The sequence below is a fragment of the Copadichromis virginalis genome, linkage group LG7 (assembly GCF_057382275.1).
Source record: "Copadichromis virginalis isolate Kocher_CV1m ecotype Utaka linkage group LG7, C_Virginalis_male_GT1.1, whole genome shotgun sequence".
Classification (NCBI taxonomy): Eukaryota; Metazoa; Chordata; class Actinopteri; order Cichliformes; family Cichlidae; genus Copadichromis; species Copadichromis virginalis.
The window spans coordinates 48,625,608-48,652,980 of record NC_140624.1 but is presented as its reverse complement, the minus strand read 5'-3'; the positions used below and the strand labels follow the sequence as shown (position 1 = coordinate 48,652,980).

Genomic DNA, 27,373 nt, shown 5'->3' with positions numbered 1-27,373 from the left:
GAGACATTAGGACACGCCCATATTTACGCGTCATCCCCAAGACACCGCTTGACCGCGATGAACTGTGCATGCATGCCTGCTTTCAGGGTACTTGGAAAAAAGTATGGCTGTATAACAGGGATGACTACTCATCCGTGGTGGGCATATGTGTCTGCGAACTTGAGAGTGTGCGGCTTATTTTTGTACTTAAATTCTTTTTTTTGTTATTAACTGTCGTACAGGGATTGAGGAAAGACTATTAACTTTCCGCTGCCCTAACAGCCTAGAGAAAATTTGGTACATTTAGGTCTTTTTATGGGTGGGGAAATAATTTAACAAAAGTACTGTTAATATAATATTTATTATTTAATTATTTATTTTTTTAAATGTGAAATTAGTCCTTTCTCACCGGCGACACCTCGAGCAGCTACGTGACGTCATTTCAGGGGGCGGGGCTTGGATATTTTTCTGGTGTATTTGCAGAATACCTCACTTCCTCGGCTGCTGCCATTATTGTGGTGAATGAGGAAAGAAGAGTGGGAGATACGGGGACAGTGGGGGAAGAACGAGAGGGAGGGTGGTCTCAAGAAACAAGAGCTAGCTGCCTCTGGAGCATACAGGGAAGGGCCCTCATAACGGGCGCGAGCAAGCCAGGTTATGGCTCATTCGGCTACTAACGGTGTGGACCAGGATCTGGCCAGCAAGAGGCTGCACTCAAGGTAGGAAGCCTCGGAAGTACATCGGTATATCATAAGGGGGGTCAGCTCCGTAGCACGTCCTTGAATGCCGAAAAAGAGACAAGTAAGACGATTGAGAGAGAGAATAGCAAGGGCTGCCAGCTCACAGCTTTGCTTACTAAGGAGGAACTGGGCAGGGGGAGCTTGACCAGCAAGCTTTCACAGATTTAAAGAGCTCAAGACCCAGCCACAGCTGCAGCCAGAGCCCAGCTCCAAGCCTCATTCCTGGCTCGGGTCACTGAGCGGCTGTGGCTGGAATGTACAGACTGAGAGGAGCCTCATAAGATGCAGACGCGGTGTAACAAGGGGAGACTGGCTAAAGGGTGCACAAGCTGACAGCGCGCATGGTTTTTAAGGTGCGGTGTGTGTGCTGAACTTCACCTTGAAGGGTGATGGACCTAAACCCAAATGCACACAGACTGGCTCTCAGAGCGTTGCTAGTTAAAACCCAGTGTTTAGATACAAATGTCACAGCCTCGTTCAGTTTCATTTGTAGTTTCTTTTAATCATCTTTGATGATCATCAGAAATATGTATACTTGCACCATTTGCCTCTTAATTAGCATAACATTTGACTGTGTCCTCCATGGCCAGGCAGTGAGAGTATTTATTAGTTTTTTGCATGATGAAGAACTCAATAATGACAGTGTTACCGAACTTTAGTTAAGTTTGACAAAACTTGAGCATATGTTATGTTGTTTGTGATTTATGATTAATCATCTCTATTTCATCTCAGATGATCCATTTGCTTATGAGAAATGTGATGTCTCATCATCTGGTCAGCTAGCTGACGGTGTGATTCAGCACCACTTATCACATAATTTTGACATTTTGTCCAGTGTCATGCATTGGACAAAACTATCATTAATCACTGTGAATATCAGAAGTATCCTACATTAAACACATTTATGGTAACATTGCCCAGAGAGCTGGGGTGAGGGAGCAGGCATGTTTATATATAAAGTCAAATCATGCTTGTATACTCTAAGTTGATACCTTATTCCAGTGGCTTTAAGGGATATGTAATATATATCTTAAGTGATTATGTTAGATACTTTAAGAAAACAACAATTAAACTTACTTACTCTTGTCAAGCTGCAGGAGTGACATTCACAAACCCTGCAAGGTTATCATATGCTCTGCCAACATAAACACAAGATTCATACACACACACATGGGGTGGGTAGGACTGCTATTAGAGCTGTGATAGGTTTTCCTCTATTTAACTCAACACATGACCTTTGTACATGACGGTTTGGTGTGTGTGTGTGTATTATCTTTAAACTCCAAAAAGCTTAGGCAAGCACAAAGGGGACGTTATGTTTAGGATTTATTTGTCAACTGACCCATCCTGTAAAATCCTTTTGTTTTCTTCCTAAAATGAGAACGTGTCCGGCTATAGAGATTAGTATTTTAAAGCCTATTTGTCCACTTGTGTGTGTGTGTGTGTTTGTGTGTGTGTGATGATTGAGGAGAACAAAACAATCTTTATATCTTTAAAAAAGAAAGAAAAAAACAACAACAAAAAAGCCACAAAACATAATTAGCATTAATTCAATAAATAAATCTAAAAATAATAAGACAAGACTTACACAAGCTCTTTTTCAGTACCAAAGCACTTTGAATTAAACCCTCAAAAACAACTATTTGCTGCGGTTTTGTAAGCTTTGGAAATAGTACTGTTGTTTTTCCATAAACTTCATGTAATGGTATTTTCCCTGAACCTATACTAGATTTTTGCGACTGAAAACTGAAACGTTTACTAATACTTAAATTACAAATGTCTGACTCAGCACCTGTTGCCGTGTAACAAATGATTTGACTATAAAATTGTGACTTTGTGTCGTAAAAAAGCAAGCTAGAGAAAGGGATTTACTCTGAAATCTTTAAATCTAGCCTGTCTTTCTGTCAGTAATGACAGTAGTTACTAACTGAAATTCATCTTAGATTGACTAACATCATTGCCGTGTTCATTGCTTTGTTTTCATAGCCCCTGCAGCACTTGGTTCCCTTCGTATGGCCTACAGTGTGTGTGTGTGTGTAAGTAGCACTATTCAACCTGGCTCTAGAAAACAGAACATGCAGAGAGTAAAAATGCAGCTTCACAAGAGACTTAGACAAAGGAGAGAAGGAGAGAGTCTAGCTTTAACTGAAAGTGACATGCACTGAGGAAGGAAAGCATTCCTAGAGAGTTTCTCTTTGGTTTCCCTGACAACTAGCCATGGCACTCTGTAATTATGGCTGGATTACTGAGTGCACAGTTTCTTAGCTTAACCAAGATTCACAGTGTTGGACGTATAGGCCTTTAAAAATGAAATAAGAATCCATGAATTGAATTAAATCAGCTAAAACAAAAGTATAACTGATTTTAATGATGAAATATAATCCAAGTAAATTTGATTGCTGGCCATTAATTGGTTGAGATGTCACATACCAGTTGTAATTAAATACTACTCCGAAGCAGCGTGTACCCTAATGGGTTTACTGCTTTCCCAACTACATGCCTGATAAGAATCTCAGGTATGAGTGTTGAATAGCTATTTAAATGTCCTCCGGACTCTGCTCTGTACCAGGAGAGCAGCAGCAAAAGCCAACACGTGATCGAAGACAGCAGATGTGACACTGATGAAGTCAGACACAGCTTGGAGGTGGGCATGCTTTGAATGTACAGAAGTGAATCAGCTGCGCTATCAGCTGTGAGCAGACACTGAGGTCAGCTGATCTGCTGAGCGATTACCTGAAGTAACATTACACTCGATTTGGCCACTGAGGTTTTTTTTAATGTGGTCATGAAACAGTGGTGTCTGAAAGTGAGGGTGACCTTGTTGGATTTAGAGCTAGTAGTAAATGTTCAACGCTTGCTTTTACTGAATATTGTGCAACGAGGAAAAGGAAGAAGATGTCAGAACCAGGCGAGTCTATGCAAAGGTTGGTAGAGCTTATTTGCAGCATAACAGCTATTGTGAATGCAAGCTACTGTAGGTACAATCAATTCAATTCAATTCAATTTTATTTATATAGCGCCAAATCACAACATAAGTCGCCTCAAGGCGCTTCATAGATACAGAGAGAAACCCAACAATCATATGACCCCCTATGAGCAAGCACTTTGGCAACAGTGGGAAGGAAAAACTCCCTTTTAACAGGAAGAAACCTCCGGCAGAACCAGGCTCAGGGAGGGGCGACCATCTGCTGCGACCGGTTGGGGTGAGAGAAGGAAGACAGGATAAAAGACATGCTGTGGAAGAGAGACAGAGATTAATAACAGATATGATTCAATGCAGAGAGGTCTGTTAATACATAGTGAGTGAGAAAGGTGACTGGAAAGGAAAAACTCAATGCATCATGGGAATCCCCCAGCAGCCTATGTCTATTGCAACATAACTAAGGGAGGATTCAGGGTCACCTGGTCCAGCCCTAACTATATGCTTTAGCAAAAAGGAAAGTTTTAAGCCTAATCTTGAAAGTAGAGATGGTGTCTGTCTCCTGAATCCAAACTGGAAGCTGGTTCCACAGAAGAGGGACCTGAAAACTGAAGGCTCTCCCTCCCATTCGATCCACACCTCCAGGTCACACTATTAGGAAAAAGTTCAATCTGATCTCCGAATCAACAAGCCTTGCCTGTTTAAACTGAATGCCAGTTACGATTACTAAAAAGCATCAAGTTTGCAAGCCAAAAGCATGAGTCCAGTGAGACAAACAACGATAACACATCCTAATTTGATTGTTTTTAATGGACAGGAGGATTTATTACAGTCTGTTACTGTTACATTTAGGGCTGCCACGATTAGTCGACTAGTCACGATTACGTCGACTATCAAAATCGTCGACGACTGATTTAATAGTCGACGCGTCGTTTGAAGCTTTGTAAGATCCCAAAAGACGCAGGAATAAGTAGTAGGATTTAAGAGTGTAATAACGGACTGAAACAGAAGATGGCAGCACAGCATGTACAAGGATGCCAGCTGCCGTTAAACCCCGAAGAAGAAGCAGCTGTGTCCCAGAATTCATAGCGCGGCCCAGCTCAGTTTACAACAATGGCGGCAGCTAGTTAGTTTTAATATTACTCTTATTATTCTTTCTGGGTCACAAAATAAATGTTTAACATATTTTCAGGCGAGAATGTAGCTGTGTAAGCCTCAAATATCTGCTCAGTTTATCAGGACACCACATATTTTCAAAAGCGCTCCGACATTTTCAGAGACGTCTGTTACCCACTAGCTCGATAGCGAGCCGGGAGCTAGGCTCACTAGAGCCGTGAGAACACCGGACTCCTGGCAAATCGTTTTCAAACCCACCGCTGTCTTTCGCTACTCAGGTTAAACATGATATATAAGTCACTTAGATAACTTAACAATGTTATTCTTTGGCTTTTTTTTTTTAGTATTTTATTTGTTCCTGAGTAAATCGGTTTGGCTGAGATTAAAGTTATAGTTTTTACACAGCTGAATAAACGTCAAGCAGACAACTGATTATCAGAAGTGTGAGATGCTCGAGAATTTACTCCGGTGTCCCGTTATATTTTAGATAGCAAGGAGTTTATTAAACTTCACCGAAACAATCTGCAAATTTCATTAAAATTTAATGAACTATCATCTTGTCTTTATTTTTAGTTAGCACATACCTTGAACACTTAAAGCTGTAAGCTAATGATAGTTCTATAAGAGCAGATGCTGCTGGTGCAGCAAGCTGTAGTTTTATGTCCAATGGATGATGATCTGATTAGTCGACTAATCGCAAAAATAATCTGTGACTAGTCGACTATCAAAATAATCGTTTGTGGCAGCCCTAGTTACATTTTGTTGCACAGAGGCTGTATCTTTGCACAAATCAATATGCTCTGTTTAAATCGTAAATTCCAAGTGGACCAGTAATAGTTGTTACAGTACTGTGATAGTTGTGTATACTTACATTTCCGGGGGAGCTGCACATAAAGCTACAGCTCAGGCTATGGCGTAATGCGTGCTGCTCCAGTGCACCTACAGTGTACATTTAGTCTAGACTTACAACTCAAGCTTAACATCTGAGCTACTGCGCATTGTCCCCGTCTTTGTAGGCATTGTGTAGCCATGACCAGTTTATGTGTTGAAGGTCACCTTTCCATAAACCTCCACCAACGTAAACATTTGGATGTCTCATCTTTACTCCCCGTCTTTGTCTTCTGAGCTTTTTTAAACTTGCATTTACACTTTAGCCTAATGATGAAGCATTATTTCACATTTATATAGGTTATATCTAATTATTTGACAAATATTTATTGTTAGCATTATATTGTTTTCCACTGACATTGTTGCACTCTAACCTCACTTCTGCCTCTCTTACTTACTCTTGAAACCTGCCCAGTGTGCTACATGTACTCCTTGATGCCATGGTAACAGCGCTGGGAGTTTGTCTCTGTTAGACCACAAGCAGGCTATTATGAGATGAGTGTCTCCCAAACAGAACAATTAGAGGGGGTAATAAGAGGAGAGAATGGCCGACTGTTTGGCACAAATTCTTCTTACTCCGACCGCAACGATGGCAAGAATGAATGTCACTTTGTGGAAATCCTGCCATGAAATTTTGCTCTTTGTTTGCTTCAACTTTTCCCCCCTCTATTCTTTATTTTTTGTGTGTGAGTCAGCCCGCAGGCTGCCTCTTGAAGTTTAGTTTGCAGACTTTGATTAAAGTGAGTGAGGATGTGTTGACTTCCAACTTTACAACTGCAGAGTTTGGATTTTGCTCAAGCTTTTAAAAATATTGCGAGGCATTATTAAGGCAACACCCTTTTCCACAGCCACAGTTTTACAATGCAAGCCTTCATTGTTCGGCTGTGTTTTAACAAACTGAGGCCCCCGTCACCGTCTTTGACCAGACTTGCTGTCTTTTTGTTTTTCTTCTCATATTCTTGCACATCTGTGACTTCCAGCCATAAATTGAATTCTCATCCAACCACAATAGCACTGACGATTGGGTAGATCAACATTTTGGCTGGTGCCTCCCACCTACTCTTAGCATTATTTACAAACACTCTATATGCACAAATCCCTGCATAAGCAGTCCATTCAAACATTTAATGCACAAATCTGTGCTACATCAATATCTTCTTACATGAATTTGTCAACACTCTGTGATTAAATGCGCAAATATTTGTCTCATTACAAAGTTATTAACAAATGTTCACCAGAACTTCCTCAGACCATGCACACCAGTAGAGCAGGGCAATATGGCCAAAAATATTTATCGCAATATATATTTAAAAATTTGCGATAATGATATAACCGAGATATAATTGACTCGAGACCATAACTCCGCAACTTTATTAGTGCAAAAAACCCTCAGTGTATTTTCACTGAAACAAGCAGCTGTTTTTTTTTTTTTTTATGCAAATTCCTTGCTGACAGTTTAACTGAAAGACATTTCCAGTGGAAACAGGCTGAGATATCCTCAGCATAACATGTATAATATCCACAAAACTTAAGAGGTTATACACACACAATACGGTAATATTATGTTGAAGCACAGTACATATTACTCCGTGATGCTCCCGACTATGGTAGCCATAATGCTCCGACAATCCATCAAGCGGTGCTCCTTCGTAGCTTGTCAAAGTTGTACTAAAACATCTTTTGACAGATTTTCGAGCACTGTGTACCACATAAAGTCGGTTCAAGGTTAGTAAGCACAACCAGGATTCATACACAAGGCACACCGGATTATAAGGGGCACTGTCGATTTTTCAGAAAATCAAAAGATTGATTTTAAGTGTGCCTTATTTTCTGAAAAACATGGTAATAGCGACGGCCCGCTTCCATGCTTTACCAAAAATTGTGCTTTTGTGTGTATCTGACGGACGAAAGCCAAACTAGTTCCACACCACTGAAGTTGCAGCATTTTTACGAACCAATTCTGGTTCATCTGTTTCATTCAACAATCCGCTTTCGCCCTTGTCATTCGCTTTTTCCACCATGTGCATATAAAAACAAAGGCACTGCACATGCGCGTTTTACCCATATTCTATCGCAATATTTCATTTTCTTATCATTGCCTAACAGTATACCGGTATTACCGTGAACGGTGTGATATGGCCCAGCCCTACTTTCACCTGTATTTTCATTATCTCTACAGATCCTATCTACTATAGAAATGTTGACGGGAGGGTGGGTGTTCACACTGAGTCAAAGTGAGTTTGACATGCCGCTGATATAACTGATCAGCTTTAAGTAAATCGCCTCTGTATTCTTTTGTATATGCACCAACCTTATGCCTTTCATCCCTCTGGCTATGGCTGTTAGGCTCTGCTCCACCTTCCTGTTTGCACTGAAGGGTAGCCTTGGCACATTCTGATGCTGGTCTGTCTTTAAGCAAGTTGTTTAGCTATGGCTAGTGCAAAATTCATTTTAGGGCGCAAGGACTACAGAGCTGGCAAGTTTTCCTCCACTGTTGAAGAAGTAGCTGTTTTATGTATGCCAGGAAGATAACGTTATACACTTTCAAGGACTGTTATCTACGGTGGGAACTAGATTATCCACATTCCAGAGACTGGACTTTTGTTTGTTATTGTCAGCCATACAAAAAGGTGATGAGAGTCCCGCTTTTGCTCTAGCAGCATGTTTTTCTGCAACAACAGCAAAATTTGTTAATGTTAGCTGAAAGACAAAGAGCTGTGGAACCTCAACCAACAATACTTCACAATTTAATTGTTAGTAGTTTGCTAATTTAATGCATTTTTGATTTTTCGATGTCATCGAGGTTTTCACACAAAACCTTAATTTCTAAACAAGACTGGGTAATAGAAATGGACTGGTGACAGTGCTAACCACTGCATCATTGTGCCACCCTGTTAGTATTTGTATTTTTAGACCACTGATGACTTTGTTGCAATTCAGTATTGCACGTTCCAAGACTCTTCGATGGTTGGCTTTGCATGTTTCTCCTGTTTGTAAAGTAGTATCTAATTTCACAATGGGTACTTTCTAGTGAGCCACCTCCTAGCAGGCACGAGCAAAATACACAGTCTACCTTAAGAGAACAAGACTTATGGTTGCAAACTATATATATATCCGACAATCCTGAACTTCCAATCCCTTGTAGTGGGTTGAGTTCTATAAGGATCTTGTAAAAATAATGCCACCAGCTTTTGAAAGATCTTCAGCCGCAGAGCTCCACTGAATAAACACTCTTTTGGTGTAAATTCATGCTTTAATTTTGGTTTCTACTCATTCTTCTCTTCACCTTCCTTTTTCCTAATATAGTTTATACAGTTATAGTGGTTGTTCCACTGCCCTCCACTTCAGCTATGAAAAATGAAATAATCATTTTCTTCCTGTTTACATTTTCCAATGAAAGTTTGTATCCAGTTGCAGGAGGAATTGCATACTGAAAGCAAGATTTCTGGGAAACTAATCAAAATCATTGAATTCTCTTTATTACATTGTGCACTGAGAATTAATATTAATACGTAATTTATTTGCATTCAATTTATCATGTTATTTTGCCATAAAAGGCAAAAATAGTATTTATTATATACATGTAGACGGCAAAAATAGGGAAAAAACCCGCTTAAATGTAAATTCCTATGTATATTTCCATGTTACTGTATAGACTGATATTTAATAAAAGGGGAAAACAACGCTGTAGTGAAGAGATCTCTTGTAAATCCCTTGTTTAGCTTGTATTTTGCTTGCTGCCCCTGTGACATTGTCTTGGTTAAGTAGGGCACTTGTTAATGTAGTTGTGCTTTCTGTGCTTTGAAAGCAGTTGGACATGTGTGTCATAGTGGCAAGATTTTCATGCAGGAAGTGTTTTTTATAGCTTTAAAATAAAATTAATCTAAAGATTAAAAACAGAAAAGCAACATGTGTTTCCTTATTAGTGAAAATAAGTTTACTTAATACGTCCCTTAGGTCTTATTTACTCACAGTGTCATCTGTCTCGGTTGGTGACCTAATAATGTTTATGCTAGTGTCAGCATGTAGTTGGATTTGTTTAGGCCACTCACTGTGCTGTATTGTCTCTACTGAGGAGGTGCAGGGCATTGGATTAGCCATCCCTGTCTCTCTCATCCTTTCTCTCTGCCTCTCATTGGGGCAATGGTCAAGCTTAGATATAAGGTATTCACTTTGTAATCATTGACTGTTCCTCTACTCTTGCCCAGAATGGTCTGTCATCATGCTCCCCTGTTCTTTTAAAACCTGATAGAACAACTGGTCTCCGGGTCAGACTTGAGGAGAAGTTGAAGAGGATTAGAGATGAGCACAATTTTCTGTTGGGAGTAGCGGGAACTGAATTACATAACAACAATGGATATCTTAACTTGATTAAAATCATCTGGATTAATAAAACATAAACTTGTAAACTTGTGACGTCTTAGAAATTCACTTGTTTTGGAGCTCAACGTTCGTGTGGAATGATCTCAAATTCCCTCTGGACTGTTTTGTCTGCAGGTTGCTTCACTGTGTAGTTTTGGAGCGATCTTGAGGACTTGAATAGCACACATTTTTCTCGGCTGGCTTTGGACTGTGGTTAGAATTTACAATTGGAGTGTGTCCAGGTTTGTTGTAATGTTGCTGATATGGTGGTTTTTATTGAAGCTGGGAAATATAAACTTTATAAGACCGCAGTTTGTTAAAGTGTGAGAGGAATTCTTAGTTGTAAGCATAGTACTTAAATGAACTCTACAGAGTTCATTTAAGAGTTTTCTGATAAAGTTAGTTTTACTTAACAATACCATCATGGCATCTGAGCCTTGTCCTCTGACTGGAGCAGAGAGAGCCGTGTGTAGACTTGTCCACTGTGGACCCCGACCTCAAGCTATGCTAAAGCCTTTATCTCTGGAGCTCCAGGTGTATGTGGACAAAACAAGGACCAAGCAAAAACACAGGTACTGTAAAAAAAAACAAAACAAAACTCAAAAGTAACCCGTCAAGTTTTTACAAACCAAAATGACCTTGGTGAACACATACATTCCATATTAGGGCAATGTTATGAAATCTGACTAGAAGATAGTGTAATATTAGCTGCTTTAAATGACTGTTCACGTCAAAGTAAATCCTTTTTGCCTCAAAAATGACGATGCATTCGCGTCTTCGATTTGACAATAAATAAGCTGTAATGCAGAAAACTGCAAATGGTACGACTCTTTACCTTTTGAATGGAGCCTTTTGCAAAGCCTTTTGATTAGATGCAAGGATAATCCTTGCTTATCTCTACATTCTAGTACTTTATCTGGAATTTAGTGTTACTACTAAACTGTCTGGTCTTGTTTATCCTGGATTATGCAATGCATTTAGGGTGTATACTTCTGGATATAGCTCACTCATGAAGCCTTGTTGTATGCTTACAGTGAGTTCTGACTGGACACCACAGATGCTTTGCTGTATTTTAGCTCAGCAGCCAACTTCAATCTCTGAAACATAGTTTTGTTAACTTCAAGGCATGGAGTGCAACATAGGGCAAAATATTAACCCCCTTAGCTGTTCAGAAATACCAGATTTTCATAGACTTCATGCATTAACCCTGCAGAGGTCTGGCATCCTATCCAGCGTGTACCCCTGCTCTCATCAGAGACAGCTGGGGTAGGCTTTAAGCTGCCGGAGCCCTGAAGTAGATAAGCAGTTAAGGAAGTGGATGGATGACATTGTCTCAGATTGCAGTCAGTAGAGAACCATATTGTTTTTCAAATGTTTTCTCTCTGGTGTGGGTGGGACACTCTGTCTCCGTCTTATTTTGTTTCATATCCTCATAAAAATCTCAGAACATGCAAGAGAACGGCACGTCTTCGAACATCAGGCTGTTAACTGATTTAAGCAGTTAAAAGTGTATCACCTTTTCAAGGTGTTCGTCATCGAGCTCAAACTCAGTTACTAAGGCAACAGTCCACAGAATTTATTACAGACCTTGTTGTCATGGCGATACTGCGTCTCTGTGAAAGTATATTTCACTGCGACTGTAATGGTATCCATGTTTACTGTATGTCCTAATCTGTGATCGGGCTAATGTTTTTATTTCATTAGTTTCATGACTTTATTGTATGCGTGTATCTTGCAGGATGGAGGCCTCGTGCTTAGAATTGGCCTTGGAAGGAGAGCGGCTATGCAAGGCTGGGGACTTCAAAGGGGGAACAGCGTTTTTCGAAGCAGCCGTAAAGGTCGGCACAGAAGACCTGAAGACCCTCAGTGCCATCTACAGCCAGCTGGGCAATGCATACTTCTACCTTAAGGAGTATGGCAAAGCCCTGGAATACCACAGACATGACCTTACCTTAGCAAGGTGAGCAATGTGCACAAGCTATGAGTAAAACATTCACCTCAGCTTTGTGCTGCTTGTTTTGAGCTGCTCGGGAGTCTTATTCAACAATCTGTTTGCTGCACTGTAAATGGTTAATAAACTTCACATTTGAAATCTTTAGCTGAGAAGAACTGCATCTTTACGATAAGGGAACTTATACACAGATCAATAAACCCTGCATGCGTACTGCATCCATCACACGGACATATAAGAGGACTGTGCACCAGTATGCAGGAATCATATGCTATGTTCTGTTATTTGATGTACACACAGTTCAAAAGGAAAACAGCCTTTTCCACCCTTTTTTCTTTAGATGATTTGATGCATGGAAACCTTCATGAATTTCAGACAAAGAAATTTAAAAAAAAGGGAGGAGACTTTTACGTAGTAACAGTTGACAAATACCAACTGGATATTTATCTTGTGAGTAATCTGGTCTCCTGCAGTTAGTGCAGCTGGTACTCCTGCAGGGAACTGATTAAGAACCCTAGGGAGATTTACCTTGTTACATTACAGTCTCACCAGGGCCACTGGGGCTTGGTCCTCGGAAGTAGGCAACTGTTGTTGCAATATTTTAATGGTTATTCATTAGCTAAATGGATAACTCGTGGCTTCCTGTGGGTCATCTGGGCTGCCTGCTAGAGGACAATAACATAATGAAACAATGTGGCAGTAGCAGGTTCATAAGAGCATATAGTAACTGCAAGCACTTAGTGCATACCATCTTTTAGTTGCTCAGTTTCAAAGTGTGAAAGTGAAAAAAGGAGAACGACACAATGGGGAAATTATTTCTCACTTCCAGCATGAAGAGAAAGTAGGCCATAGCAACCAGAGAGGAACTAATCATGTTGACAAGTTCCGATTCAGCGATGCATGATTAAGCCTAAAGTAATTAGTGGACATGGTGCTTTATTTAGTGCTTGTTATGCTTTATAATGCATTGTCAGTGACTCTCTAGGGTTGTGTATAACTTTACATGTATAACAAATAAAGGAAATCAGTTATGTTCAATAGCCCGTTGTTGAATAAATGTAATATAGCAGCAATATGACTGAATATCTTACAAATTCCTTGATGTGGATGGTCATTTTAGGTCCAGAAAAAACAGTCTTGGAAAACAGAAACGGTGACCAAAACCACAACCTTAAAGTGACATTTGATTTCCTTGATTCACTTTGTTTTCTTCACCAGATGACAGTAATCAAATACGGTCTGTTGTAGATATTAATTGCAGTGATATTTAGTTTGTGGTACACCAAGCTTATTGTGTATTTTTTATTTTATTTATTTATTTTTAAAATAAAAGCTGTGTAGATCACTGATTGATCTAAATGTTTAACTAGTGGGGTCTCAAAAAAGCAGTGATTTTGATTCTAATGGTGCAAGATCTCCGAGCAATAACTTGGTCTTTAACTCTGCCACTAATCACCAAAGATGTCTTTCCTCCACAGAACAATAGGAGACCGAATTGGAGAAGGAAAGGCCAGCGGCAACCTCGGTAACACTTTAAAAGTATTAGGGCGTTTCGATGAGGCCGCTGTCTGCTGCCAAAGACACCTGGACATTTCTCAAGAGCAGGGCGATAAGGTAAGATTATGTACATATATTTGGATATCCAAACAAACCAACACAAACAGAAATATGAAAATCATCTCGGAAAAAGATAGTGGCAGCCTGTGTTTCTTCACTGTCCTGAAGGTTGGAGAGGCCAGAGCACTGTATAACATGGGGAACGTGTTTCACGCAAAGGGCAAACAGCAGTTATGGGGCTGCACCCAGGAACCAGGGGACCTGCCTCCTGATGTCAGAGACACACTGCAAAGGGCTACTGGATTTTACGAGTAAGTATGTTTTATGCCTGTAGAGCAAATGAATGTATAGAACAGCTACCAGAGTCACAGTAGTCAGTAGCTCTGACATACGAATGTTGCTGCGTTTTGTGGTACTATTGATGATTTTTGAATATTGTCAATTCCCTTTTTTGTCAAGTAGTGGCCGAGAGTTGGTTTGGCTGCTTTCTCATTTTAAACAGAATAACAGTGTACATGTGTGTAACACTGAATTTACTTTTGAGTCCCTGATGATTAAAAGCAACCGTCACAGCCCTCACTGTGCTACCGTCTTTATGACTGGGGTGAGGGTGACTTTGAAAAGATTTTTTAAATCTGTTTTAATACAGTCTTGGTACCACCACTGTGATAATGAAGGTTTCATTTTATTTTCACCATACTATCAAATATTTTAATTTCTACTCTCCTGCTGTTATTTTACCAAGATCTTTGTCAATAATATGCCAAGATAAGAGCAAATAAGTTAAATAATGTGTGCCAATCAGGTAAACATGATGAGGTCCTTGACCCGGTTTCTCCTCCACATGTTGAGAGGGTTGAATTGGGGCTAAACTGGCCTAAACTTATTGTAATGCAGGTTTTACAGCATAAAGTCTTCAGTTGAACTTTGATAAAGGAAGTGTTGTCTTTCAACACAAGAAGTACAACACACTGAGTATATTGCAACACATCATCTTATTTCTTTATAAATTATGGGCTGAAATGTTCACGGGCAGGCTGTAAATGACATTAAAAAGAAACCAAATGCAGTTAGTGCCAATTTGGTGTTTCTGAAAATATGGCCAATACATAAGAAAAAGGGTACACTGAAAAAACACTATTTTACAGATAGAAGTGTGTGCAACATAGCTCATCTTCCTGGGTAACTTAAAGAGCCCATTTGGAAAAAAAAAAGAATTAATATTTCACTTTTTTGGTTTCTTTCTAACTATAATGAATGTAGTAATTGCTTTATATCAACATCAATTAATTAGCTGTTGTCTCATGTCATACCTCGCATAGTAGACTCAATTCTGTTGATTACACATAAAAATGGGAATGCAAAAAAAAAGTTCAACAACCAATAACAACTAAATGCGTGTGCCTGGATGTGTAGGATGAACCTGTGTTTGGTCAAAGAGCTTGGCGACCGAGCTGCTCAGGGGAGGGCCTACGGGAACTTGGGCAACACCCACTACCTGCTGGGTAACTTTGTGGAGGCTATAAAGTTCCACCGTCAGGTAAGAAATCCACATTTCATCCACAAGTTTCAAGATCGCACTGCTGTAATGCAGAGGTGGGAGGTATCAGCCATAATGATTTCATATGAGCAGTTTTCCAGCTTGGACCATTCACTGTGCAGCTGTTCAGCAGCCGTGGCCTCCCATCATATAATACATGTGTGATACATACATATCATGTTTGGGTGAATGATGTTGAAGTTCTTAGGTGTATTAATAGATTGTAAATTAAGTAAGGAAACTCAATAAAACATATTTCAATAAAAATGTTTACAAGAATCGCGTTATTACACCAAGTCAAAGAATTTATAAATCCCATTTCTTTTTAGATAATGTGCTGCTCACTCGTAGTTCCATACTTGACCTACAAAGTGGAATGGAATACAGTGCTGTGCAAAACCAAAATGCTGTAAACAAAGAATGCTTTCAAAAATGGAAGTGTTAATCATTTATTTTCATCAATCACCAAATCTAAATCAAATCAATACTCGGTGTGGCCACACTTTGCCTTCAAAACAGCATCAATTCTTGTAGGTACACTTGCACACAGTTTTTGAAAGATCTCGGCTGGTAGGTTATTCCAAACATCTTGGAGAACTAACCATAGATCTTAATCATGTAATCCCAGACATACTCGATGATGTTGAGGTCAGGGCGCTGTGGGAGCCATATCATCACTTCCAGTACTTCTTGTTCTTTACGCTGAAGATAGTTTTTAATGACTTTGGCTGTGTGTTTGGGGTTGTTGTCCTGCTGCAGAGTACATTTGGGGCCAATAAACAATTATTTATATTTCTGAAAGCATTCTTTGTTTATAGCATTTTTTCACACCTGCCTAAAACTTTTGCACAGTACTGTAAATAGATAAATAATCATTCTAAAAGGAATAAAGCGTAGTTGCATATACGTTTGTTTATATTATGTGCCCTTTTTGCAGAGATAAAGTTGTTCTTTTCTTGTTTCCCTTTGCTTTTGGAAAATATTGCTTGTTTTGCAGTATTTTTGCAGTATTTTCAGACAGAAATAAAATGAATTAATGAACAAATGTTATTTGCATCTGGCTGAGCAAAAAAAAAAAACCCCAAAAGATTTGAATGAAGCTCTTTCATTTTCCAAATTTGTTTCACAACATCATGTAAAAGATGAACCTAATGTTTTACATATGTTTTGCCTTGTCTGGTGTGGTTTTGGTGGCCTGTGTCCTTACTGTTGTGGCCTTGACATCCTGGATGTTTGAACTGCAGCACTGAGTGAAACTACATTTTCTTTATTTTAGCCTCCTTTATCTGTTAAATGCACCTGAGAAGTAAACAGGTGGCCCGCACCGAATTTGCTTTGGTGTTGAGATAAGATCAGAAACATTTGCATGACTTGAGCGTTTAGCTTCTAAGTTCAGTCAGAGTAGAGTACAGTTCATTTAATTTCAGTCAGTGAAGCAGATGGTGTTCCTGAGAGATGTTTTTGCTGGTCTTACCAAGGTAAATGTGGTGTAAAAGTGTGTGTTTCAGTGCTTTGGTATCTATCTAAAGCTGCCCTAGCGGACAGTTTGCAGAGATTGATGGCTACTCATACAGAAAAAGGACAAAATTGGTTTCTTGGTGAATCAGCGGGAAGCATGGCTTCCGGCTTCCACCCTCCATTTTTCTATTGAAAACCAAGTTTTTCCACAAGTGGGAAACTGATTTCTCCCCTTCCTTCCCTGTTACAAATCTATCAGTATGCTGCAGAGGAGAGGTTTCCTATGGAGAGAATCAGAGGAGCTGATTTGATGCACCGCTGCTGCAGCATCACCTCTGCTTATGAAATAAGGTTTCCTACAGAGCTTCCAATATGAACTTGTGAAAAATCTCTCTGCCTGAGCACCAAGTAAAACAAATGCACCTAAGTAAAGCAAAGTGAAAGGAGGATTTAACTTGTTGTCATTAAAGTTAACAATTGAAATTAAAAGTCTTGATTTGTGAACTTGTTGCTGTCATCATTTACAGCGATTATCCATTGCCAAAGAATTCGGGGACAAAGCAGCTGAACGGCGAGCTTACAGTAACTTAGGCAATGCCCTGATATTCCTGGGACAGTTCAACACAGCCACAGAGTACTACAGGTGAGGAAAGAGTGCAGTCTGACATCTAGTGGATTGAAGGAGAAATGAAACAATTTTAACCACTTAGAATATCTCATGAATGCTTAAGTACATGTAGTGAAATAGCTATGTAGCTGTTTAATCATCATTCTTATTCATGTACCCTGTTTCTCGCATTCCTTTGTTAGCCTCTATTTTCTTCATTTTTTCCCAACCCTTATTTATCCCATTATTTTCCTTCCTATAGGAAAACTCTGCAACTGTCCAGGCAGCTGAGGGATCAGGTGATGGAGGCTCAAGCGTGTTACAGCCTGGGCAACACTTACACTCTTTTACAGCAGTATGAGAGGGCCATAGACTATCACCTCAAGCACCTGTACATAGCGCAGGAGCTAACAGATAGGTATTGTTTAAAAACAATTGAAAGAAAACCAAACAAATGACCACAGGAACAGGTTTTTTTTTAATGTTGTGCGTTCACTTTTTCATAGGGTTGGAGAGGGCCGTGCATGTTGGAGTCTGGGAAATGCATATGTGTCTTTAGGGAACCACAAACAAGCGCTTTACTATGCCAGAAAGCACCTGGAAATCTCTAAAGAAGTGAGAAAGCTTTACAAGCGCAACAATATAAAAAGGCCGCTTGCATTTTATGTAATTTTTTTTTGTCTCTTTGTCCCTGATTTCATCCGCAGATTGGAGACAGAAATGGTGAACTGACAGCCAGGATGAACGTGGATCAGCTGATGGAGGCCCTGGGGGTCACTGAGAGCGACCTTTCACCCTCAAGTTCAGAGTTTGAGATGCAAGGTAGCACTGAAATTATTATTTTTTTGCTTTTTTTACATGAAAGGTAATGTGGTCATGCTGGACTTTGTGTTTAGGATATACTTTATTGATGTCGAAAGTTGGGAAATTATCGTCACAGTAGATAAAGCATGAAAAACAACCTGCTATGGTAACATGAATACAAGATCCCAAAACAGAAATAGCTCAGAAATATTAAAAAATATAATTGTTGATTAGTTTGGTCAGGTACTTTCAAGCAAAGGTCCCACAGAGATGATCTCTTGCAACAAAGTGTGTGTCTGGAATATGTCAGAGCACAAACTGTATCATGTAGCTTGTTAGCATGCTGTTGTTTACGCTCAGTATTAACTTCCTTGTTTTGCTCAATTGTGTGAAGACGGTGCTTCTTCTTTTCAAAGTATGTGCATATACTAACTTCTCTCACAGATAAATGCACCAATCCAGAACACAGGACCTTTCTCCTGCATTTACTCTATCGCTTCTCCCCAAATAAAACTGCTTATCGCTGATATGTAACGTGAATTTTTTTTTTTTTTTTCAGATTTCTAAAATATTTCTGTTTTGTTGTTATTATGACAGGTCATGGTTAAGCACTACATATATATAATCAAAAACAATCTTGTAAAAACAAGAATCATTCTGAACTTTGTTGAAGTAGTTAGTAAATGTGCAGTTAAAGGCTTTTCTCATCCGATTAGGCCCACACATACTGCACAAGTTCTGTGTGGTATGTGTGGGCCTGAGCAAGCTAACTACAATGTTTTATGTGTGCACAAAATTATAAATGCAAAACAAACTCCACGTGGGACGGTGTGTTAAATCTGCACTGAGGCTAAATGTGACAGAAAACAAGTGGTGTGTGCATATTTATGAGGTAGGATAACGATACTTGTTTCACTCTGTGGTCCAGGAGGATGGGTTGTCCGTAAGCCATATCAGGCCTCGAGTAACAACAATGTTTTATTGAGTCCCCTCAAATGGTCCACCAGCTCACATAGACATCAGAGCCTTGTATAATAAAGTGAGTAGAAACTGTAATATCTGAACAGTTTGCCTGGCTTCTCTGTGATATTTGCTTTCATAAACTATCCTCCAGGCAGAAATTCACACCCATGTCCTACATTTCCCTCTGGAGCAGAGCTGGCAAACAGACTCTTATTCACTTTGCTTGCCTAGTGGTCGGCCTAAGCCTCATATCCACACCGAACATCATGGGACCACAGCCGAGATTACAGCCTACTGCGAAAATAAAAGATAAACAAAGGGCAGCTTGCAAGCTTAAATCGGCTCATAAATGGGATTCAAGACTGTCTTAAGTGATCAAAACCCAAAATTGCAATATTAAATATTTGGGGGGTTTTTTTGTCCTGTAGGAGCAAGACCCAAATTCACCAAGAGAAACAGCATGGACAGTGTAGAACTGTGGAAATACTCTTCAGATAAGGTGATTTCCATTATTTGAACATGTCTCTAAACCACTGTAGGAAAATGTGCCTACATTGTGATCCACCTCTAACAGCATGCTCTGTTCATGCAGAATGGTGAGAACCAAGACTTGGAAAGTATACCGAGGAGATCTAAGAGTCACCTGTCGCAGCCTAGCAAAAGAAAAGGCTGTTCTGACAGCCAGTCATCAGAGGAAAGGCTGTGGTTTGACTCACCCGTGGACACTGATGACATCACTGTGCAAGTTCCACCTCCAGTGCCAGTAAGTGGCCTCAATGTTGCTGTTTTTATTAAATACTTATTGACTCCCGACCTCACATCATATCCTTATTGCCTCGTCACTGCACTCGTAACCTGATCTTCAACAAGTATCAAAAATTAAACAGTAGTTATTCCAGCTCCATTTCATGGAATACAAGTGAAAATTCTTAAAGTATAGGTGTGTTCCTGTGTCTCTTTTTGTTTTTAACCCCTCCCCCCTCTTTTTTTTTTGCTGATAACAGCAAACAAAAAACTTAAAATTTAATTTCAAGCTTTACAGTTTCAAGAAGCCTAAAATGTCAAGGATTTTTCTTATAGGATTTTACCAGCACTTGAATAACAGTTTGTTTAAACTGTACACAAAAGCTTTATAAGCATAGTAGACATTTCTGTTTATGGACTCATTTGAAATAACAAGAAAATGTAGATATTTCTGTTACAGTATAACACAGACACTCATTTACTGTACATGGACTGATGAGCGTTCATTTCACCAGCTTCATATTTCTAAGATACACCTGAGCCTCAGTGCAATCTCTTACAGTGCATTTGAGTAAAGGTGGAGATAATTTTGTAGAAAGCGCGAGATGACTGTGAGATGGTGAATGTTTCACTTAACTTCGCTTTCTTATCTTTTCTGTTCATTGTAGCTTCTGCTTTAAAGCGAAAAATGAGGGAGAAAATACATTAATTTCAAATAACTTTGGTAAACGATGTCTTCTGCAGTGTAAAAGTGACTTCTCTGTTAATAATATAAACTAGATTCTTAATGGATGTGTTTTTCCCCCCACAGCTGTTCTGTCTGACTCACCACAGCACCTAATCATGCCTTGTTTCTGTGGCATTGCTAATTGTTGTTATTAGTAATGTGACATGCGGGAAAAAAAAAGAGTGAAAATTACAGGGCTTTAGGAATAACAGTTTATCACAGCGAAGTAGAAATAGAAGTACAGAAGTAAATGTGGGTGATCTTGAGTCATACCTATTTTCAAATCTAGCATTAAGACCGTTTAAGACCATTTGTGTATCTGTGAGCTGCAGATGTTACGACTTTTCTTTGTTTTTGCTACAAGTTAATGGCTGATTTTTGATGAAACCATAGGGGATAAAGTCCTCTGCTTCGGTTGCTAAGCATTTCGTGTTTCTCCTTTTTTTCCATGCTACATCTGCAGCATGCAGTTTGACATTTGATTTTGCCATAGCGAGTGTATCTAGGCAGATAAGCTAACTTTAGCTCTCGAGTCGGTTGAAAAAGCTGCATCGTGCTTAGTTTTTAATATTACCAGACGACTCGTTGCTTGTGTCAACTGCGCCTGCTTGATAGGGTCGGGATTACCCAAAAAGTACCGGCCAAGTTTTAATGACACTTGAATGGAAACTGTTTCACAAATTTAGCCTCACCAGTAGCTTGTGAACAGGCATGCCAAGCTCCATGCTTGGGGCTCGGGTTGTTAATGGGCCACTGAGGACTGACAAACTTTACTCCCTCCCTGTTAAGTAACCAGCAGATGGTTTGCAATGACATATTAGTAGAAAAACTCCTGAGAAAGGGGCCCTAGGTAGAGGGTGAATGCAATGCACACCAGCAGTGTAGACTATGAGAGAGTGTTGGGTCTAATTGGGATTTCAGTGATGTTTAGTGTTACTCCTTTGTGGTTTAAGTACATGGTGTGTATGTTAATTGGTGTTACGCTTTGTTCATGAATAAATCATTATGATGTTTGATCTGAGTGCTCGCTGTGGGGGATGTCTGCAGTGTCTGTGTCCTTCTAGTTTTTAAAAATCAGAAACATGCAAAAAGTAGATAAATGCACTGACAGGCAGTTTAGGCTGTATGTACCAGGGAAAAAGTTATGTAGAAGACACAGAACTCAATAAGCAGTGCTTTTCTTACATTGGTTGAAATCTGGCAAAGGCCTCCCTCTTCATACTCTATAGACAGGGGAAGGTTAACCCTGAAAGAAACCTCTCCCATCAGGATTAAAAAATTTCATCATAGAAAAAAGTTAATCACTTCCTTCTAAGGGGGGAAGTAGACCTAAACCATCAAGCAAAAGGCCCACCAAAGCATATCAAAGTCACCAGATCCCCCTCGCTTTGGGGGTCAGTGATTCAGGTCCTTCTTTCATTTTGTCACCTATCTATACTTTAGGAAGAACTTCCTTTTATCATTCACTGTCCCGGTCTGACAGTACTCCCAGTCTCTCTCTGCAAGCACACACATATCTTTACTGTCTATTCTCTTCCTCTCTCACCATCATCACGTGTTCCTTTCTCTCTTGTTCTTTCCATATGGCCTACTTGATTAGTTGGCCTATACAGAGAAGCAAACGACAGCATCCACATAGAGACAGAGAGGAAACTGCTTTAAGTCACATTGGGTGTGTGTTTATAGAGCCCAGTCATGTGAGTTTGTAAGAAGTAAGTGAAGATATTGGTGTTTTTTGCCATCTGAGAGTAGTTGACTTCTGATGGAAATGGGTGCTCGCATGCAGTTCACTCATAACTGTACTCCTCCACCCATCTTTCTACCCCTGCTGCCTCCCCCTCTTCCCCTTTGTCCATACCAGACCTCCCTCTTAGCTGATAATGTGACCTTGATCAGAGAAGCTCTACTCTCCCCATAGGGTCAACCCCCCCCCAGCTCTCCATAATGAGTTATTTTCCCACAGTGAGTGAACACTGTGAGTGAACAGTGAGTGAACAGGATAAAAATGGCCTGCTGGAGAGCTGCACAGAGAGAGTAAGATAGACACAGAGGGAGAGAGAGAGAGAGGAGGCGGCAGTGGTTGGTAGAGATTAAAAAAACTCTGGAAGAGGAGAATGCAAGGAAATTAGAGGTAGGTAGTAGGAAAGCAGAGAGTGATGTAAAGGGGTGGGTGAAAGTAGGGGAGAAGGAGGTGTGAGCCAGACGTGCGGACAGCGCTAGACAGAAAGAGAGCTCATAAAGACATGAGACAGAAGGGTAGATAGAGGACAAAGAAGTGCTGCTGGTAAGTTGTCTCACTTTTTGTCTTGTAACTTGGAAAAACGGCTTCCCGCTAAGGTTTAGCGGGGAGTATTCACTTTCTTTTCACGTTTGATACCGAAGCGTGCCTTTATTTGCAGTTAGTGTGTTTGTCTTGCACTGCATGTAAAGATATTTTGCTGTTTTCACTGAGCAAATACCGCAGAGTTGGGAAAAAAAGACGTTTCTTTATGATCTATAGTACAACTTTTTGTGTATTTTAAACAACAGTTTGACTTTTTCAATGCAGAAGTTGAAAAACACGTGATTCTTAGAATAGAGATGCATGAAATCTGGTGTCTGCTGACCTACTTCACATATTGCTGTAAGGCAAAGTGATTTGAGCTCTGTTCAGTAGTCGGTGTTGAAGGTGTTCAAAACAGATTATTTGGAACAAGTCTATTATATTTGCTGCGCGTGGGAGAGGAATGCAACCAGAAAACTTTTATAAGGAAGACCCCATCAGCTTGTGTTGATTTTAGTGCCATTGACCCAAGTTAACCTGCTCTGGCACTTTTGTGTCACAAATATAATGCAGCGAATGTTGTCGATTGTTCAATGTTGAGATATGAAAAGCCAAACTTTTGAAAAAGAAAAAAAGAATTGCTATTAGGCTGTAATTTATAAACTTAAATAGATTAAATTCAAAATTACTGGCCGGTAACAAGTTTTTCAATATTATTCTGACAAATGTACAGTATTATATAGCACATATTTTCCTAGCTCTAGAGGGTCTAGAGAGTTAATGCAGCAAGTGTGATCATTTATGCACAAATGTTTATTTCGAAGTGCAGCCCACCACCCTTTTGCACGATTGTAGTTTAATATTTTGTGAAATATGCAGCTGAAAGTTGTTTCTCTTTTCAGTCTAGCACTTTGTGATGTGTTGCGTGAAAGTTGGTTTGTTAGCAGTTTTCCATCAGATGATCGCTGGATCAGCAGCTTAATTTTAATTTGAGATGGTGTTAACATCTCATTTCATCTGCTGCCATCCGGTCTGGCAGATAAGCTTTTGTTTCAGAGGTATGATATTGTAGCCCGACTGCCACAATATTTAGCAGCATTGTTCAAACATAATAAATTCCACATCTGCTTTGCTAGCACGGGGTATTTGTTTCACACATAAATTATCCACTTCACTTGCAAACTTGTGTGTATTATCAAGACTCTGGCTGTGTTTAATTAAAAGGAAAAAAAAGCATCATTCAGCAGGATATGAGCGAGAGAACCTCTTGGTGTTATCTCAGAATAAACAGCAGAAAGCTGTTGCTGGAGGACTGATTCCAGGGAAGTCAGTGTAACACAAAAATGGCATTCAGTCGATGTGACTAACCCATTGACTAGATCTGATACACAAAATGATGTTTAACAGTTCAATAATTCTGTGGCAGCTGCTACATTTTTTTTAAAAGATTTCCATCTGATTTTACTAGTTGATGGTCATTGGGCCATATGACTTGCTGCAGCTGATACTCATTTTATGTGCTTGTATCACATTCCGTATGTAGGTCAAGGTAGTCTCTTCAGAAGTGCCATCCCTTGTGAGTTAATCAGATTATTTTTCACCTCCGCGAGCTGGCTATCTTGAAAATCCTCATTATGCAACTCCTAATGGCATTGAGCTTAATTAAGTCACCTGCACATAATGTTTTTTTAATGTACGAGCAGTTCATCATAATCAAGTGCGCTTGAAATACTTTAGTTGCCTCACTTTCAGGAAGTATCTTTTCAGACAGAGCAGCAAAAAATAAGAAAATGAGAAACCAGGCACTCGGCAGATAAGACAGACGCTCTTTGTGCTTAAAGTGAGAGATTTGTTGTTTTCGTTGCAGAAGCTGGGCCGTGACCCCTCTGCTGAAGACTGCTTCTTTGACCTCCTCAGCAAATTCCAGAGCAGCCGCATGGATGACCAGCGCTGCCACCTCGATGAGCCACAGAATGGAGACAACAGAGAAGGCGCCGCAACCTCCATGTCATCCCTGAGTGAGATGATAGGTTTGTGACAACAGCATATGCCTTTTATGTCTTTTGTGTCCTATCTTAGGATTAACTGCTTTCTTTATGGCATCTCTGTTCTTGCTGAAAGCTCATCCCTGCAAAGGTTTGGGATCTACCAGATCATTTGCACTCACTGGGATATCTCCGCCCCCCTTTTTCTTTAGATCCTGCAATTACCACTTCCCCCCAGACAGAGGAGCTGTTTGATTTGATCGCCAGCTCTCAGAGTCGACGTCTTGATGACCAACGCGTTAATGTTGGTAACCTCCCGGGCCTGAGGATTACTCATAACAACCTGGGTCACCTGGTGGGAGAGGGAGATCATCAAGAGCCCAGTGATGACTTCTTCAACATGCTTATTAAGTGCCAGGTAATGACACATTAGCACACACATAAATTTGAAATGTGGTTGTTGTATTGTTTATGTAGGTTGCCTCTTTAGCAAATGTGAATCCTATATTAAATAATCTGTATGCGCTCTTTCTGGTTCTAGTCATCTAGAATTGACGATCAGCGGTGCTCCCCACCAGAAGCGGGCCCCCATGCCCCTACGGTGCCTGATGAAGACTTCTTCAGTCTGATCCAGAGGGTGCAGGCCAAGCGTATGGACGAGCAGCGCGTCCAGCTGCCCACAGATGACCAGGAAAGCCCTCCGTCCCCAAGTCCCGAGCCAGCTAGCGGATTTTCCAGCTAGGATTTGGTGAATAAAGCTTCATGTCAAAGAAAATGGAAGCAGGAAAAAAGGAAAGGATGAGCCAACATTTAAGGACAGTACTAAAGGGTGAACTAACAAGCTTTTTAATAACAAGACAAATTCAATGTGCAATAGATGTTGCCCTGTTAAATGTTGCTCAGTGTATTATGTTAAATGTGTGTAAATATAATGGCAAACAGGCAGAATTTAACCTCAGTGATGCAGAGAGGAGGAAAATGAAAGTGTGGGGGTGACATGATTACAAATATTAAATATATATTTAATCTAATGCCTTAATCAGCATTAAAAAAAAAAGAATCTGACTCAAGATTGTATTCACGGGTGTCAGATGTGTTTCTTCTAGAAGCACATTGTATAATATGGACATTTAATATAGATAGCTACAGTGGAAGTCACAAAGACTTATTTATAGAAACAGTGTTGACATTAGAGAATCTTAGAATCTTAAAAACATACCTGATAATGAAAATTTGAGACAGATATATCTGAAGTGCTCAATGCTGCTTTTATCATTCGATTTTCGTGGTCCCCACTGCTCATAGAAATGTGCTGTTATTTACAGTATTACAAACCCTATCCCCCAGTGTTATGACAAAAAATGCTTTGGTCAATTTGAACTTCTCCATTATTGGTAACTGCACTCAATCCACACGAAGCGATTATATTTGGTTAAATTAAAACACTGATTTAAGTCTGGTTTCCCACGAAAATGCAATTTATGCGAATCTATGCCTTTAAAAAGTGCATCTCACATGCTGTGCTAATGTTACTGAGCAAAAAAACAAAACAAAATCTGCAACATTTCACAGGCTCAAAAGTACGATGGTGTGATATTTAATCTCCAGTTTATGTTTCTGCTTGGCTTTTAAAGTGGTGCTATCTGCTGCCCTGTGTGTTCAAAAAATTCTGATAATGGACTACTGCTACTTACTGCCTTTATTGTTACTTAAATAGACTTAGAAGCAAATATATTAAATAAGAAATGAGACACGTGTGTCATATTTTGAAAATTCTAACACGGTGAGCAATGCTAACTCTGTGTTGCTACTATATGTTGCCTCTCGGTGGCCAAAATGTAGTATTACCTCTGTGAAATGAAGAGTGCAGTCTGTCGGGGAAAACAGGCTTCCCCTCTTCTAGAATATTTGAAGGTTTATATTATACCTACATTCTGTTCTGCACAAATTCTGCAAACAAAGTTATGCTAACCTGTACCCTAATTGTTACCATGATATATTGTTTGGTAAACTTTAAATTGCACCATTAAATCCAGGTACGGCCTGGTGCACTTTCCTGTTTCTTACAAACTTTTCTTCTTGGTTTTTTCGCTAAAGGCTTGAAAATATTTATTGTACAAAGTGACTGCATCATGGCACCGAACATATTTGACCTTACCCAGTGGCTTGCTTTATTTTTTAATTTTTTTTAATCAAAAGTAGTACCTCAGTGCTTACATGAACCTTAAACATACTGAATTGTGAATCAGGATGGATCATGTACCACAGTGCTTTATGTTTGGTCCATCTCTCTTTGATAAACAACACATTGGGAGCTAAGATTAAAAAAATTCTCTTCATTTTTTGTGAATTAACATTTTTTTAGACACTACACGGTACGCTTCGATTTGTCTTTGCCATAATTTGTATATATAAAGATATTTTGTATTTATGTTCCTTTTAAGGGCATGAATATGTCCCCTCATGCTTTTAATAAAATGTTTGAGATGTTTAGTTTGGACTTGTTTTTAAAAAAAAGCTTGCATGCATTAGTTCCTCTTTGCTTACACGTACACCTCTGTGCTGTATGAACCTTGCAATCATTTGAATGGATTGGATTTCTCAAGCTGTAATCTTTTGTGGAACATTTCACAAAAAGCTAATCGGACTCTGTTGGCCCACTCAAATATGGTTGCTCAACTAAGACTGGGTAGGAATGTGAAGAATTAAATATAACAAACATAAAGTTTCTTATTTGCATTTACACCACTCCCTGCATCACATCGGATA

General features: G+C 39.6%; 1 protein-coding gene across 2 annotated transcripts; it reads left to right on the top strand.

Annotated features, from left to right (window-relative positions):
- Positions 1-475: 475 nt before the first annotated feature.
- gpsm1b (G protein signaling modulator 1b) lies at positions 476-27,097 on the top strand. 2 transcript variants are annotated; one of them, XM_085463847.1, is made up of 14 exons: positions 476-698; positions 11,744-11,965; positions 13,435-13,570; positions 13,682-13,824; positions 14,930-15,053; positions 17,039-17,154; positions 17,381-17,536; positions 17,625-17,733; positions 17,826-17,940; positions 19,314-19,384; positions 19,478-19,648; positions 24,487-24,649; positions 24,817-25,022; positions 25,146-27,097. In XM_085463847.1, the coding sequence occupies exons 1-14, from the start codon at positions 637-639 to the stop codon at positions 25,344-25,346; spliced, it is 1,995 nt and encodes a 664-aa protein (XP_085319973.1). In that variant the 5' UTR covers positions 476-636; the 3' UTR covers positions 25,347-27,097. The 2 variants fall into 2 exon arrangements, with proteins under 2 accessions (XP_085319973.1, XP_085319974.1); XM_085463848.1 differs by lacking the exon at positions 476-698 and adding an exon at positions 9,971-10,577.
- Positions 27,098-27,373: the final 276 nt, after the last annotated feature.

Bases quoted from the DNA above. Each gene is read 5' to 3' on its own strand.
- gpsm1b (XM_085463848.1), top strand. From the start codon at position 10,429: ATGGCATCTGAGCCTTGTCCTCTGACTGGAGCAGAGAGAGCCGTGTGT. The intron at 17,537-17,624 runs GTATTGTTTAAA...ACTTTTTCATAG, and splicing joins GCGCAGGAGCTAACAGATAG to GGTTGGAGAGGGCCGTGCAT. The intron at 17,734-17,825 runs GTGAGAAAGCTT...TTTCATCCGCAG, and splicing joins ACCTGGAAATCTCTAAAGAA to ATTGGAGACAGAAATGGTGA.